The 16808-nt window shown below is 36.2% G+C and overlaps 1 protein-coding gene across 2 annotated transcripts in view; it reads right to left on the bottom strand.

Annotated features, from left to right (window-relative positions):
- LOC121413896 (glutamate receptor ionotropic, kainate 2-like) overlaps nucleotides 1–11531 on the bottom strand; it is a 37908-nt gene extending 26377 nt beyond the window's left edge. For both annotated transcript variants that reach the window (XM_041606881.1, XM_041606882.1), the window contains exon 1: nucleotides 11365–11531. In XM_041606881.1, coding sequence (XP_041462815.1) covers nucleotides 11365–11512 — 148 coding nt within the window. In that variant the 5' untranslated portion in view covers nucleotides 11513–11531. The remainder of the gene's footprint in view (nucleotides 1–11364) is intronic.
- Between the last annotated feature and the right edge of the window lie 5277 nt (nucleotides 11532–16808).

Genomic DNA, 16808 nt, shown 5'->3' with positions numbered 1-16808 from the left:
TATTCCACTGGAATATCATTAATGTATCTCATTTGGGACTAAAATTATAATTTTTGAAATAACCGGGTCTGGAAAAAAGACTTTGGATTCATATCATGATTTTTGAAACAACAGGGTCTGGAAAAAGACTTTGGACTTATATAATCATTTTTTAAACAATCGGGTCTGGAATAAAGACTTTTGGCTCATATGATTATTTTTTTAAACAACCGGGTCTGGAATAAAGACTTTGGACTTATATTATTATTTTTTAAACAACCGGGTCTGGAATAAAGACTTTGGACTTATATGATTATTTTTTAAACAACCGGGTCTGGAATAAAGACTTTGGACTTATATTATTATTTTCTAAACAACTGGGTGTGGAATAAAGACTTTGGACTTATATTATTATTTTCTAAGCAACCGGGTCTGGAATAAAGACTTTTGATTTATATTATAATTTTTGAAACAACAGGGTCTGGAAAAAGACTTTGGATTTATATTATAATTTTTGAAACAACCGGGTCTGGAAAAAGACTTTGGACTTGCATTATTATTTTTTAAACAACCGGGTCTGGAATAAAGACTTTTGGCTCATATAATTTTTTTTTTAAACAACCGGGTCTGGAATAAAGACTCTGGACTTATATTATTATCTTTTAAACAACCGGGTCTGGAATAAAGACTTTGGACTTATATTATTATCTTTTAAACAACCGGGTCTGGAATAAAGACTTTGGACTTATATTATTTTTTTCTAAACAACCGGGTCTGGAATAAAGACTTTGGACTTAAATTATATTTTTTTTTTAAACAACCGGGTCTGAAATAAAGACTTTGGACTTATATTATTATTTTTTAAACAACCGGGTCTGGAATAAAGACTTTGGACTTATATTATTTTCTAAACAACCGGGTCTGGAATAAAGACTTTGGACTTATATTATTATTTTCTAAGCAACCGGGTCTGGAATAAAGACTTTTGATTTATATTATAATTTTTGAAACAAAAGGGTCTGGAAAAAGACTTTGGATTTATATTATAATTTTTAAACAACCGGGTCTGGAATAAAGACTTTGGGCTCATATTATTATTTTCGAAACAACCGGGTCTGGAATAAAGACTTTGGATTTATATTATAATTTTTGAAACAACCGGGTCTGCAATAAAGACTTTGGGCTCATATTATTATTTTTGAATTAACCGGGTCTGGAATAAAGACTTTAGATTTTTATTATTATTTGTTAATTAACCGGGTCAGGAAATGAGACTTTGCACGTTTGTGCCAAATGAACGCATTACTATACGATTTAAGCTTAGAACGGATTTGCCATAAATCCCTTCAAATTTATTACATTTGTGGGTAAAGTCATTATTACATTTGTGGGCGATCAAAAATTATTACATTTGTGGGTAAAGTGCATTATTACATTTGTGGGTGAAATTATTACATTTGTGGGTAAAGTGTTATTACATTTGTGGGCGTTATTACATTTGTGGGTAAAGTGTTATTACATTTGTGGGCGTTATTACATTTGTGGGCGATTATTACATTTGTGGGTGTAACAGGGGTGAGTCTGAAATCAGTCTGAAGTACCTAACAATCTAAACTTTAACACTCTTCGTAGGATCCCTATCTCGATGTTAATCATTATCTATCTTATTCTCAGGCTACGGACAACACGGTGCACATCATACATGTCATAAGAAACTAATAGATGGTCTATACATCATCTTATACACAAGGCCAAAATCATGCTCATTGATGTTGGCCTGAGTCTATTTAGCAATCATAACATGACACTTTAATGATTGTCCTGTGTAGAGTATTCTCAAGCACGACTTTAGACAGTCAATGAATTCCCTGACATGCCTTCCTATCGATAGCGTCTCCCCGTTAATCGATAGCCGAAGAGGGCTCGTTCTTGAGGCGTCTGATCTGGTGTAAGGTGCATATGACCTTTACAGATATGGGTGAAACTTGTAAAATATTCCCTGGGAGAGTGGCAATCTAGATCATTGGTATCACAGGGAGTCGATCTGTGAAACGTCCGAGAAATGAAATTTGGGTGACGGGTTTCCGCAAACTTAACGTCACATTTCGATTTTATGGCTAAATAGTGTGACGTCATGAAATGTCGAGGCGAAAGAAGTTGTTGCCTTTGGGAGACATGTGGCTTGGGCCCTTTTTTGGACTTTTGAGTTGTGATACAATGAATAGCGCATCTTATTAACTAGCGATTGGAGATGTTTCTCTCTCCTTCGCTCCCTCCCTTAACCACCACAGAAAAACAGAATCTCATACCCTCTCACAAACTTTCTCTCTCCATCAGACGTTTTGCTTTGGAGTCTCTCCATGAGAGTCATTGTCCCTCAGAAATGTATGCATACAATCATAATCATCGTCTCACCCGCTTTAATTATGTTAATCCTTTCGTTTAATTTTTTTCTGTTTTGTTGTTTTAACTAAATTTGTTTCCTTTTATGCTAAAGCCATGACAACTACTTTCACTTTTCATTTTCACAACCTCATTTCTACCGGATGAATACCCATTCCATTCCGGGGATTCCTTTTTGGTTATTCATTCTTTTACCAATGAGGCCTTTCATTCTTGCCTTTGGGAACTGTAATGTCGGATGAGAAGTCACGGAAACCCTTATCATCGATTCATTGATTTCATGAGGAAGGATGTTTTCATCTACCTGCACATGTTTTCCTAAGCACTCATGACTTTTTGGTATTTCTGAAGTTATTGTTTTTAAAGATGTTGAAAAATAAAAAGCAAATTGTGAGCATTGCTTTATGACACAATTTATTCGAATTTATAAATGTTTATTTCCTTTTAAAAAGAAAACCCTCCTGCTTTATACCAATTTGCGTTTGAAGAGATCAAGATCGCAACTTTTATTAGATGACTGGTGAATTCTTTCTTGATGGGAAAATTATATTCAGGATTTTGTATCCTTCTTGTCTATAGGGGTAGCCATTGTCATTTTTTTTCTAGGGGAGGGGTATGTAATGTGAGCATGAATTTTCATATGCGGGGAACGAAACCACAGAGCTGATTAAAAAAATGCTTTATTTACTCTATTATTTTTATTACGGAGGATCTAGTTTACACTATCTGTCATATTTCCTGAAAAGTTGCGTTACAAAAAGTACTTTTACACAATTTTTGATGGACAGTGGAAGAGATTGCTTGGCCGTTCGAGTGCGAGTGTTTTATGTGCGTGATCGGTGGGAGTGCGAGTGTGGGTGTCAAGTGTGTGTATGTATAAAATTAGCCGTTTTTTACATGGGCGCGCCTGTTCAGTGTCATTATGGATTCACATCGTGTCAGGTGGTGGGATTATAAACTAATTACGAACCGACGGGGCAGTGTGAAAGAGGTCAGAAAAGGCTTATTGTGAGAGAAAACACAGAGAAAGAAGGTGGAATGTCTAATTTACAGAAGGCATCGAAGACGAAGAAAAGGCAGGACGTAAACATAGATGACAGATTGAAAAAAAATACACGTACGCCCATCATAGTCATGATAACAAATCAATACACAAGAAGGAAATGAAATGAGAGAGAGAGATAGAGAGAGAGGGGGTGGAAAGAATGGATTAGATCCATGAAATAAAACCTATGGACATCATAATGAAATAAAATATTTTTTACAAGTAAATGAAATAAAGTATCACGCATGAAATAAACCTAAGCCTCTACCCTTGGTTGTTGTTTGTGCGTGTGTTTATTAGGCGGATGCTTTTAGACGTCTGGTCGAATTTAACGAATTGTTGAATTTTCATAATGTGTCTCCGGAATAGACGTTTGAATTATATATCTGCAGTCCAAATATAAATTGATTTAGGATTGACTGTCATATTACTTCAATCACTTTATACACCGGTAACTTTCCTCCCCCAATGGGCATTGAAATATAAATTGGCTGCCAAACAATTTTTCTCGCCAAAATAATGGTCTTGGTCATTAATGTAGAAGGTAATTTGTGCACAAAATTCAAGCTGACGCATGAAGTCGAGGTTTCTTTATATTATTTCATCTAGAACAATATTACAAATATATGCTCTATATATATTTGTTTTGAGTGTCTGTGTATGACTTTCAGCACTCCTGAAAATCAAAAATTTCCCTTGAGACTTCTCGCTGGATTGCGAAAAATGGGCATTATATGAGGCGAAAACCAAGATGCAGTGATATCATGAAACATAATCGGACCATGCTTATCTTTATACCATTTAAAAATTCTGCAAGCACTAAATGAGGCTAATGCCATACCATTTCTAGCCACAACCTCACGTGCAACTGCATCGATATTTGATGCAATTGATTACTTAAATATTTGTAAGTCTGCATGCCCCCCCAAAAAAAAAACCAACAACATTGTTTCCAATATTTCAAATGAATTCTTTTAACAATTTCACTCTTTAAAAATAAATATATTGAATGAAATCAATGTTAACTCTGATTAATCATAATGCCCCTTTTATAATCAATAATACAATTACATGGTCTTTATTTCATGAATTTTAATGTTTCGGGGGCACTAAGAAGTAAACATCCATCAAATTGAATGCCAGTAAAATATCGCATGGTTTCTTATAATATTGATTGAATTTTGTCTTTCTCTATGTAAGACTATCCTTCAGAGCGTCATGTCGAGCCTCTCTCAACATTTCTCGAAATACGGAAAGGGCAAAGCGAGAATAGGGATGGTAATATCTAACCAAACCTTGTCCGATTGCGTCAATTTATTTTAAGGCTGTGTGCCCGCCTTAACGTGATTGCTCTTTGTTTGCCTTTTCATGTGCCAAAACGGCGAGGGGTGTTTTACAAATAAAGCGACCGACACCAGCTACTGACGTCTGCTCAAATCATGAGTCGGACCAAAAACAAGCACATGTCGTATATACTGTACGGCCCACAAAAATTGAAAACCGTTTTCAGAGATAGATATCACAAATATCAAATATGTTTGTACTATAAATTTGATACTCATGGCAAGAGTTATAATCTCATTTCTAATATAAAACCAAAAGCTCAGCAAATCGTTCACGCATGGCAGATTACAAACAATACTGAGGCATATCGAAAACGATTTGCGCAGAAACTCACGCGTGAATCTGAATCATTTCTCATGTTAGGGATCAGTGAGAGAATCTTCGTGAAAAACCACGTTCATCGTATCAAGAACTAATTTGTCCTATATTTATGCGCAACCTGGTTTTAACGTTGAAATTGAATTAATGCGTGAAGTGTTTGTTACATATATCTATCAGGGATATAAAAGAAGAAGAATTGAATTATATGATTATGTACATTAAATACCGTAATTCATTCGCCTTAGAAGAAGAAAAAACATGGAATTCTCGGTTTCCTCTTTTCTGTGAATAAGTTTGTTACTATAAGTACCATTTGTCGCGCACCAACACTGCAATCTACGTCCTGTTTATCGTAAGTTCCTGGTAAAAATCGAAAAATATTTCAGTGTTTGCGGAATACTATGTAGGTGTGCCTCAAGTGATATGTGAACGTTCTTTAAAGCCAAACGAGGCCTTTTTGGCTGCCGTTTCATTTACTCCTGGTAGACCAAGATAGGGTTAAAACATGAATTGAGACTTGGAGTTTGTTCAGCATTGAAAACGAGAAAGAGAAAGAGAAGAAAAGAGTAGATGAAAATAATGTAAAAGAGTATTTCGTTTATATCCATAGTCTGCCCTTTTTTCATATTCTTTCCAGCTCATCTGAAATATGTCCAGGGACCCATCATGCACTGTTTATCGTTAGAAATGGAAATTGAATTCGATGATTCGGAAGGCGGAATGCCTGCCTGTTTTAATAAAAAGTGGGTCACTATGAGAGACAGTCCCCTAAAAATATTTCTTACATGTACAATCATTTCGGATGAAACCAAGATAAGCTACTTGGACCTTCAAGTAAATATAGGTATGCACATTTAAAGTTCTACTTTTACATGATTTTGCTTTTAGTTCTTTTTTTTTGGTCCGGTATACATGGAAGACATGCCTCACGAACCGTTGGTTGTTAACACTAAATGATAGCGTTGTTTATGGACCTTATAGAATTGGTGTTAGCATTGTGACATGCGTGCCTTTCGAAGGATATACCGATAACTAATGATACAGCGAATTGTTCTATGTAAAGCATTTTCTAACGAAGTATCTATGAAGAATATAACAACATAACCAATACAAAATTGCAAATGAATGAAGAGAATTACTACCATACACGTTACTACATTATATTTCACGGCGCCTTTTACTGAGGAGTGGTATATTTCCACTTTATCTGTTCGGCTTTTTTGTCTTCTTCTTTGCGGCTAATATTCAGTTTTCTTTAAAAAAATAAAAAAATAAAATAAATACTATGTTATGTTTTGGTTTGCTTGGCGACATGCAGGGTTTTCAGTGACGTACACGTATGTAGCAAACCCTTCCCAAAATTTATTTCTCTTTCTTGAATTTATTTAATTTCTTTTTAAAGGGCTTGCCATACGCCCGCGTCGCTGAAAACCACATGCGTCTCGACAACCAACTCATTCAATAGCTTATTTTGACAAACCTAAATCATTTTTTAAATCATTTTTTGGTGTCATGGACGAAGTAATTCCAGTCATTTCATAATGCATTGATTGTGTCCTCCCACAAGAACGTATTATTAGATTTGGCAGTTGTAGGTGAAAATATGTCAGTATTGAAATTGTGTCATTCTTGGTAGTAAATGACGTCCCTTCCCTATCGCGTTCCCATACCTTTCAATTATTTGACGATGGGTGAATCTCATATCTGTCAGGGTGATCGAGGAAGTAAGGGTGTAATCTGGACGCAATCTAGGTTAAAATGAGTCTTGAGGTGGAAACTTAAGCCAATGCCAATCACGCCTTCTCTCTCTCTCTCCCCCTCTCTCCCCCTCTTTCTCTCATTTAGCTATCTCCCTGCCTCCCTCTCTACCCCATCTCTCCATCTTTCTTTCTCTTCCCCTGTCATTCTTTCATCTTGCCCTCTCCTCTTGTTCTCCTCTCTTTATCAATCTAAGTTGCACTTATTAGTCTCTTTTGATAACCTCATCATCATTTTTTTCTGTTCTATCAAGATTCTCATTTATTTCATCTTTCCTTGTCACTGCCATGTTTAAGGTTGGCCACATGAATTATGTCAATGACACTGTACACTTTAAATTGTAAGTTACATACTATAGGCCTGCCTTCTTTTCTCTTATTAAAATCCGGTAATGAATAGCGAACGGTAGCCCCTTTTTTAAGAATCTGATGAATCGTAACACATCCCCTGATAAAAAAGCGCTCTTTTCAGCTTTGATTCCAAACCTTTTCTCTCTCTCTCTCTCCCTCCCTCACTTGTAGTATTCGCTGTCGTGTCGCGATAGAGGGATGATGGATGGGCATACTGCTAATCCCCGTGTTATGGAAGCTATCTTCAGTGAACAGATCCCTTTGATGCTCCGCCGTGCCCCCATCCATCATGGTCGTCGGCATCTATCCTGCACCTGTATCTATAGTATACCAGTCATACAGGTGCAGCTCACTCGTACCCCAGACACCGAACCTATTTCCTGATTCCCATTAATGGCGGTAAAACTTCATCCCTGCTCTCACTCTACCCAGATACTCAAATTGAGCGTGATGGTTATTATAGTACAGCAATGCAATTACCCTCTTAGCTCAGATATAGCTATACAATCGATGTTTCGAAGCTGAATTTTTCAGGTTCAGACAATATATAAGACTAAGATGGCATAATAGTCGTGATAACCTTAATGCGTCAAAAATGAAACAATGGTGCATTTTTAAGGTCTAGTATAATCTTTGACTGGAGTATAATTCGTCGGGCTATTAAGAATATTGCTATCCGACTGACGTGTTTCTCTCTTTTTTGGAAAAATAATCAAGATGAGAAGTGAGATGAGGTAATAATATAAATTTGTGGGGATAAGGAACAACAGGTCAATATATTGCATTAAGCACATGACTTTAGGCGGTTACGTTCAGGAGAACATTGAATATTATAAAATTATTCAATCAATAAAAACTGGAAAAATCTGCTGTCCCAGTCCACCAACTTTCGACAAAAACCTCTCAGCTGTCCATAGTAATTTGACTTGCATTTTCAAAGGGATTTGTGCGTTGTACAAAGCGTCTGCGATGTGATTGCAAAAACTCTTTATAGGTCAAGTCCACCTCAAAAAAATGTTGATTTGAATCAATAGAGAAAAATCAGACAAGCACAATGCTGAAAATTTCATCAAAATCGGATGTAAAATAAGAAAGTTATGAGATTTCAAAGTTTCGCTTATTTTCAACAAAATAGTTATATGAACGAGCCAGTTACATCCAAATGAGAGAGTCGATGATGTCACTCACTCACTATTTCTTTTGTTTTTTATTGTTTGAATTATACAATATTTCAATTTTTACGAATTTGACGTCCTTGCCTGAAGCACAAAATGTTAAAATAATGGAATTCCACATGTTCAGGGAGGAATGAAACTTCATTTCACATGACAATGACGAGAAAATGACAATATTTCATATTTCATATAATGAAATACAAAAGAAATAGTGAGTGAGTGATGTCATCAACTCTCTCATTTGGATGTAAGTGGCTCGTTCATATAACTATTTTGTTGAAAATAAGCGAAACTTTAAAATGCCATAACTTTCTTATTTTACATCCGATTTTGATGAAATTTTCAGTGTTATGCTTGTTGATTTTTCCTGTTTTTATTCAAATCAGTTTTTGTTGGGGTGGACTTGTCCTTTAAGAGAAATTAGAGTCGGTACGGTGAAGAAAAAATGCACTTGACATGCTTGATACACTACATCTACATGTCTTGCTCTACTGAATAAGGTAGTACTTATTTATAGCGGGTGCCTTCCCGTACCGTAATGCAAAGTCCCTGGTAATGCAAATGAAAATCTAAATGATTGCTTTAATGTCTTGATTTTGTTTGCTTCATATTGAACAAGTACGTTGTAAGGACCATGTCTGGAATTAAAGAGAAATTCCAGTAGTTGCAGTAAACACTGATTTCATGAGAAAGTCTGTAAAACAAGGCTTAATTGTCAGTATATCATCGAGGATCTAGATCTGGTACAGTTACATTAACTGAACTTTGTGAAATCTTGAAATCTACGCTGAAAAATGTTCACACCGAAGATCCCCAACACAGATAAGCGCACGTTGGACAATGTATAATTATTGCTTAGGGCGTCGGGCCCGACGCCCTACCCGATTCCTGTGCTTATTTGCTGATTTCTCAGCAATTACACAATTTCTTCCAGAATTCTTTGGCACATGCGTTTTATTTATACAAACAGACACTTTGGTGGTCATTTCATTGGATTCTGTACGAACTCATTTTGATATCGTTACCAAAACTAGCATTTACCTTTAATAGTTGCATGATTGCATTGGAATGCCAGCCAACGCTTAAAGTTTCATGAAACTGCAATGCCAAATATTCAAAGGACACAGAGACTCATGTTGATTGAGTATTCTTTATAATATGCATTCTGAAGCAAAGGTATTCCAAGTACGGTATTTTCTGCGTTGTGACGTCATTTTCCACCTGTTCACATCGATCAAAACGCTTCATTTTTCTATAATTTTACATTCAGCGTATCTAGTAGATCGTATGCGTCATTTCGACGGATAAGGCAATCTGGAGTAAATTAAGGACATATTAAAGAAATCATTTTTTTTTTCTTGAACTTAACCTTAAAGGTATTGCTTAACTTTGTGAGCAGCCGATTTAAAAAATTCTCAAGCCAAGATGAAACATGTGTACAAGTGCATGTATTCTAACTAATAACCCCTGAAAACAACTATTATTGAGAATGAAAAGCTAAAACTACAATACAAACCCCGATTTTCAAATAGGTGTCTTATAGACGCCTAAATAGTACACCTAAGTGTATTGGATGAAAGTAAGATGGTGTTTCCGGTCACTTTATATTTCAATTTTTGAAGCACTAAATAATTATTTTTGAACGCAATTTTTCCTGGGCTTAATTTTTGTAACATATCACAGACACAGGTGACAAGTGTGACCTTCTAGCTCAGATTTTTTAAAAGTAAAACCAAAGTTAACCAATCACTTTAACCATTACTTTGTGCTGATATTGGAGCCCACATGTCCCCTTAAATCTGAAAGCAATTTTAAGACAATTTCAATTGCTTTGTGCGTCTCAATATCAACGTAGTTAAAGGACAGGTATGTGGGGGTATTGCTCAACTGAATTGAAAAATGCGAAATGATAACACATGGATATCAAAGTATAATTATCATTTTTAGATACGGAGTAGCCTGGGTTGCCAATTACAAAATGGCTTTCACAAGGGTTTTGTCTATAAATTTTCTCGTGTCGTTTAATCCATCAATCCCCTACCCCCCTTTGTCAAAATCGTTTTGTGTCGACTGGTTAAAATCTCTAATGCATAATGAATACACATTCATGATTAATTCGAGGTAATGATCTGCTAAGAGAATAGTTGGAATTTAAATACAACTGTAAACTTAGTAAGTATTCAATTTTGGGGCGTCAACGTCGTTTCAGATAAATTAGTTCATAGATTCTGCATATATTAAAGTATTATTGATATGATCTATATCATTATCCACTATACTACATATTTCATAAATCCAGATTAGGATGAGCTCTACCTACAATTCATACTAAAAATAAAATTTCATGAATATAATTATGTAGCAACAGTGATGTAATCAAAATATTGCTGTCGGCATAATTCTGGATTCGTACATTTATATCCATATAAACATATTCTAAATAAGCACACAACGATCTTACGAAAACCATCCCTTAATCAATTTGATCGTTGATAAAAATTTGTAATTGCAATGGTATCAACAAATTGTGCATCTGGAGCTTTTATTCTTTGATATTTCAAGGCATAATTTGAAAGCATCTATATTCCTATTTGTTGTGGTCTTTCTTTGGTGAATTATGGTTTGCCATGAATGATAGAAAGGGTTCGAGAGAGGAAGGGCATTCACCCACGGGAAACCAAGATGAATAGGGATTTGAGTGGGTGATGATGACGGTAACTATATTACGATGGCGATGATGATGATGAAATGGGCTAATCTTACTTTCTTATATAGGCCAATATTTATGATTTTAATATATTTTTTCTTAAACCATTATAGGTGCAGCCATTGAACATGGGGTCAGTAGACAAACATTTTTTTAAAGCAGCTCTGAGAATAGCAACTTTATTTTGCCCAAACAGTGTTGTCCATTGGGAATTAATGGCGTACAGTCTAAAGTTTTATGTGAATGGCATCAAACATTTAAAAGTAAAAAGTCCCAACTCACCTTTATTCGTCGCCTCAAATGTATCATTGCCTTTGACATGCTGTATATCGTAGGTGAGCATACTCATATTTAGCGAAGGGTCGCTTCGAATTTTTGCATTCACCTTCTCTATCGCGAACCGGAAAGCCAGGTCCTCCTTGCTACTCATGCCATCTCTATTAAATATGCCACCTGTTTAAGAAAACAAAAGAACAAAAGTTCGAGATCTTTTACCGAAAGTAACATTACGAAAGGGCCTAGTAACTTTCAATGCATATCATATGCATCACCCAAAAACATTAAATACATTTTTTCTTGTGGAATGTTTCATTAGATGTCTCCCAAGTGACTACAACACAAGAGAAGAAATGTTGAATAAACATACTAGCTATTAAGAAAACATTCTCGAACTTTAAATGCGTCACAAGAATTTGCTTTGGTCTGTTGAAAGTTTTAACTTTTAATATTGTGACGTAATATCAACTCTATCTCTTTTGCAAAGCACAAGTATTTCATCAAATGGCGACAGCAAGCCCATAGTTCCCCCAACGGGTTTCACAAAGAAGGGTGGTCGATAATGGCAACTTATCATAGAACTGGTGACATAGTAGAAGAAACAGTGACCTAAATTTTAGTCAAATCATTTCAAAAATTCATATCTGATGGTTTCCTATAGGGCCCAAGAGTGGTGGGACTCCTAGGAATCAATGGTCAATAATGGTCAACCGGACATTACATGATTAATGTCGATCTATAGTCCTATAAATGATAATTATATTAAAAGAAAAAAAAGCAAGCCTTTGACTTGTTTTGATATAGGTCTTGTTTCCTCATTACTTATCCTATTAAATTAACTGTTTCTCCTTTTTCCTACATCATGTTTTTACGTAATATCTTAATTTGTATGGTGATCGGAGCAAATATGAAATTTATATTTCTACATTATATAAACATAACTGAGAAAAATGTCTTTAAACTCGAGCACACCCTTTTAAAGAGGGTCTCATTGCAGGAAGAATTTAATTAAACGCATCTAAAGAAAAGAAAATCAAGCAAAGATTCCAAATGCACGATTTTGAACGGTTGAAAGTCAATTTGCGTAGGATGCAGAGTCGCCTTTGATTGCAACGTTCTATTCAACGGCCCAAAGAGAGGGGGGGGGTGGGGGGTAACAACATGCACACAGACTGGAATCCAGACTAAGTTATTCTGTTTCTTAACACATTTTATCATTCTAAGCCTACAGGAGAGAAGCATTCATTAATTTGATGTGCATGATATATTGTATGAAGGGGGACGATGGATTCTGTCTGATGCAACCATTATTCATTTATTCACCAATGACACAATATATGTTACACGGATGTTAGTCAAGCGCACAGATGAGTATTCATAAGACTGTAACATGGAATGGGACGTCTCCATGTCAGAGTTAAGTCCCCACTAGACCACAATTGTTCTCTTCATCCATTTCTTTACACAATATTTAAAATAAAAGAGTTGCCAAGGCTGTTGTACATGTATAGCTTCACACACATTTGTATACTTTCTCCCGTACGTGTACCGTATCAAATCACTAGCTCTGTATAAAAGCAATAGCTTTGATCCAGCTGAGGCATGGCGGCTTGTCATTGTTCAGAACCCAACTCCACCCGACAAAGGAAATCATTATTGGTATGGTGTCGAATATCTGTCTATCTGACGGTCAATTGGATCAGGGTCGCCATATCCACTAACCCGTCTCTGTGGTCTAGTGGTTAATGCACCGGCGTTCAAAGCTGGGGCCCGGGTTCGATTCCCGGCAGAGACATTTTTTCGGCCTCACTAATTTTTCCAAAGGGTAGATAGCTCTGGGGAACCTTGATTTAAGCTTCGCCTACCATTGTTCTCTTCATCCATTTCTTTACACTTGGTTCGATTCCAAACTGTTGTTGTTCAACACTTCTCTGGTGTGGATATATACATGTAGATTCCGGGTTGGTGTTAAATCAACATCGGAGTTTTTGCAGTGTGCCGTTCATTATATGAAAATTACACTGAAGTTGCTCAACAGTTAAAACAACAATTCCAAACAAGCCTTTGTTGAAATGTCTTTAATCAAAAAAACAGTTTCCTCCCGGACTTTGGACAAATGAAATAGTTGCAATTTTTCGTCACCTCCGAAACTTAGAGATGAATCTCGACAAAGGCTTCCCAGTTGTTCATTATCATTTGACGGGCATTTCAAAAATATAGGGCCTGTACAGTATACAGAGTTCTTAAATCTTTTTTTTTGTCGTTGCTGTGCGAAAACTTTCTATTACATCGATCTTCACTTGATTCCTTCGTACGTCGCTGAGTGAAACTCTCTTTTACCTCCCGTAATAATGGGACTTTCATCATGTTGATCACCGCTCAAGATATGTCTCGACTACATGTAAGTCACATTCATGTACGAACCCGAAACCTTAATTTTGATCGTTACGGTAATGTTTCAAGTACCATATATTGTATTCTGTGTGTTTGGTAATGTATCACGAAGCAGAAACTTCCGGTATCGACAAACGTCTTTCCTTTCTGAAATTCCACCTGCAACTGCAGTCCCTCTATACACTGTCTTGTGGAACCAGAATTTTTAAGTCGAAAGGGACGTCCAGAGCAACAATTACGATGAATTATACATGTTAAAAGAAGAAAAACCAGATGAAGCCTAAGAATTAGGTATTGTTGACTGTTATAATTTGCGTGATTTAGGTGTAAATTAAAAAACAAACATGTAAACGAAGCATTTAGATATCTGCAAGTAAGAGGGGAAGGAATGCACTGATTGTCATTTTCCCTATTGGTGAGTTTACACCTGTGAAGTGTTACTAAACCTCTGCAGCATACTTTAACTAAAAGCACTTCATGTTGGTTTAAGTTTCCTTCTCTAAACATTTCAAGAGTGTGCGATACGGCTTGGGTGTGGGTTAGATTTCGACTCCCGTTTTATCTTCTCTCTGAAGCCCACTTAGCAACAGCATGTCTACACCTCTCAGCTTGAAAAGGTATTCATTTGATCATTATGATTGTCTGTACGCTTATTTCTTTCTTTTTTTTCACCAATAGCGATCAAATGTGTCTTGATTGTTAACCAATGCGCGTAAAGGGACTTGTCTTTTTTTTTTTTTTTGCTTTCGTCATGCAACGGGCCCAGGCCCTTTTACCTATTGCAAATATTAAATGCTGTCTGATAGATACTTACTGGGCAACCTTATATTTGATAGGGTCGCGAATCTTAAGCTGAATATTTGTATTTTGTAAGATGCTCTTCAGCTGACTTCCACTAACATTGGTTTTCTACCTCATGAAATGAAGAATGGCAAATATGAGTACTCAGTATTTAAGATCGGCCAACTAAAAATCATTCCCATTCTAGCATCCCATCATTTGAAGGATCCCGCCAACATAAACGGGGATTTTTACCTTCTCTGCAGTTTCGAAATAAGGTAATTCATTAGAAGTATATAATGACCTTTAAAAATAAATGAACGGTAGAAACGTCATGAGTTACATCAACATTTTAAGGGTTCCATTGACAGCTATTGAAGGGAAACATTTGTTGGAGATCCACAACTTATTGCCGATTTGGCTGAATTTTAAAAAAGGCCAAGAAGCTCTCTGCTCTCTCGCCACCTCCACGTATCCCCTATTACAGTTTGTCGTTTTTGTTTCGTATGGACTAAGAAATTATCCCGCGCTGTTAAACAGACTGCTATAATATGTTGACAGAGCACTTGAAACAATCTGCTTTATCATCTATGGAAAGCTTAGGGTTCAGAGTCCGACACCTTTATTACTTTTGGTGATTTATTCGGGACACTACGGCATCAGCATTCCAAGACCCTGATTATGTGTACTCAAGATGTGTGTTCTGGTAAGAAGACACTTCGATTAGGACCATGTGATCACTTCATTCTGAAAGTGAGCCGAGTGAAGGTCATAGGTCAACAACACTCCTGAGTTTTAAAGAAGTCGTGATAGAGGTGATAGCTCGGATGAGAGGGGCTGCAAACTGACTTAAAGATTAAGACTGAAAGTAGAAAGTTATTCATAAGAGTGATGATGGGGTGAAAGAGAGGGCGGAGAGGTGGAGAGAGAGGGGGGGAGAAAGTATTAGTGTATGGCAGTACGAGCGCGAAAGACAAAGGGAAGGAAAATGAGAGGAAGAGAGAGAGAGAGAGTAAGAGAAGGAGAAATTTGGAGCAAGAGGATTCAAGGAAAGGATATTAGGATAGAAATAGATAACTCAAGATATAAAACGCCAAGAAGACAGAGGAAAACGAGCGTTTATATTGTTTTATCTTGAATATTTATTTCAATGTTCATTGTCATCATATTGCATAACACTATCAATATTATCAAGATAAGAAATATTATTTCGTCATTTTCCTAGCAATGTATTTGTTAAAGATTTATAGACTCGCGCTTGGGTTGATTCTATGGAAGATAGCTTCTGTTATTAACGAGTTGAACGGCACACAACGACGAAATTGCTGTAAATTATCCATAAATTGCAAATGAGATAAATAGAGAGGGATGTCGTGGAAACCTAGAGAGGGGTGGAGAAATAGAGGGAGAATAAAACAGTAGTGTGTGTGCAGATGATGGAGAAAAGAGGAGTGACAGTTTTATTTCCAATATTTATCAACAACTTACATACATCAAGCTTAAAATATAGGGGCAGGATTTCGTAAAAAAACTATAAGAGTTCCCTAGCAATGAAATAATTTAGATGTATAAACTCTTGCGTTGATTCTATCTGAACGCTTTATTACTTCAGATCTACTGAAGATAACTATTGTCGACAAATTTAGACAGTAGAGCAAGGAGATTGCTGCAAACAATATATTAGGGAAAAGATTAACATATTGGGAGAGAAGGAGGGGGTGCAGAGAAATAGAAGCATGACAAGATGGTGAATGCGAAAGACAGGTGATTGAGAAAAATGGAGAAAAGGAGGAAAAACGGATTGGACTATGTTTATTATCAACATCTCACATAAATCAAGCTTAGGAAATCGGGGCAGGACATTGTAATAAATAAAATGTTTCCTACCAATGAACTTATTTCAGATTTATAAGCTCTTGTGATTGGGTTGAGTACATTAAAAAGATTTGATGACTTCAGATCTACTGAAGATAGCCAAAGCCGACGAATCCAATAAGAACGGCGAAAAGATTGCTGGGAACAACTGTGTATTTTACTGTGTAGAATTTGCCTCTTACATCCATCATTATGAATTCCCCTCTCCTTGAAATAGTATTTCTCCCGGAAGGATATAAAAAACACTACACCGCAGACATACGACGCAACTATCACACTATAATTCTCTTTAAATATTTCAAGTGTTTTATACCTGACGTGGTTTTATTTCCCCCCTCATTTGTGTCTAATAGTTGAGGCCGAATTTGTTTTTCTCTTTATGTAAAACACACACAAAAAAA

Source organism: Lytechinus variegatus, chromosome 4 (genome assembly GCF_018143015.1).
Source record: "Lytechinus variegatus isolate NC3 chromosome 4, Lvar_3.0, whole genome shotgun sequence".
In the NCBI taxonomy this organism is placed as follows: domain Eukaryota; kingdom Metazoa; phylum Echinodermata; class Echinoidea; order Temnopleuroida; family Toxopneustidae; genus Lytechinus; species Lytechinus variegatus.
This window is presented reverse-complemented; position numbering and strand designations above follow the sequence as displayed.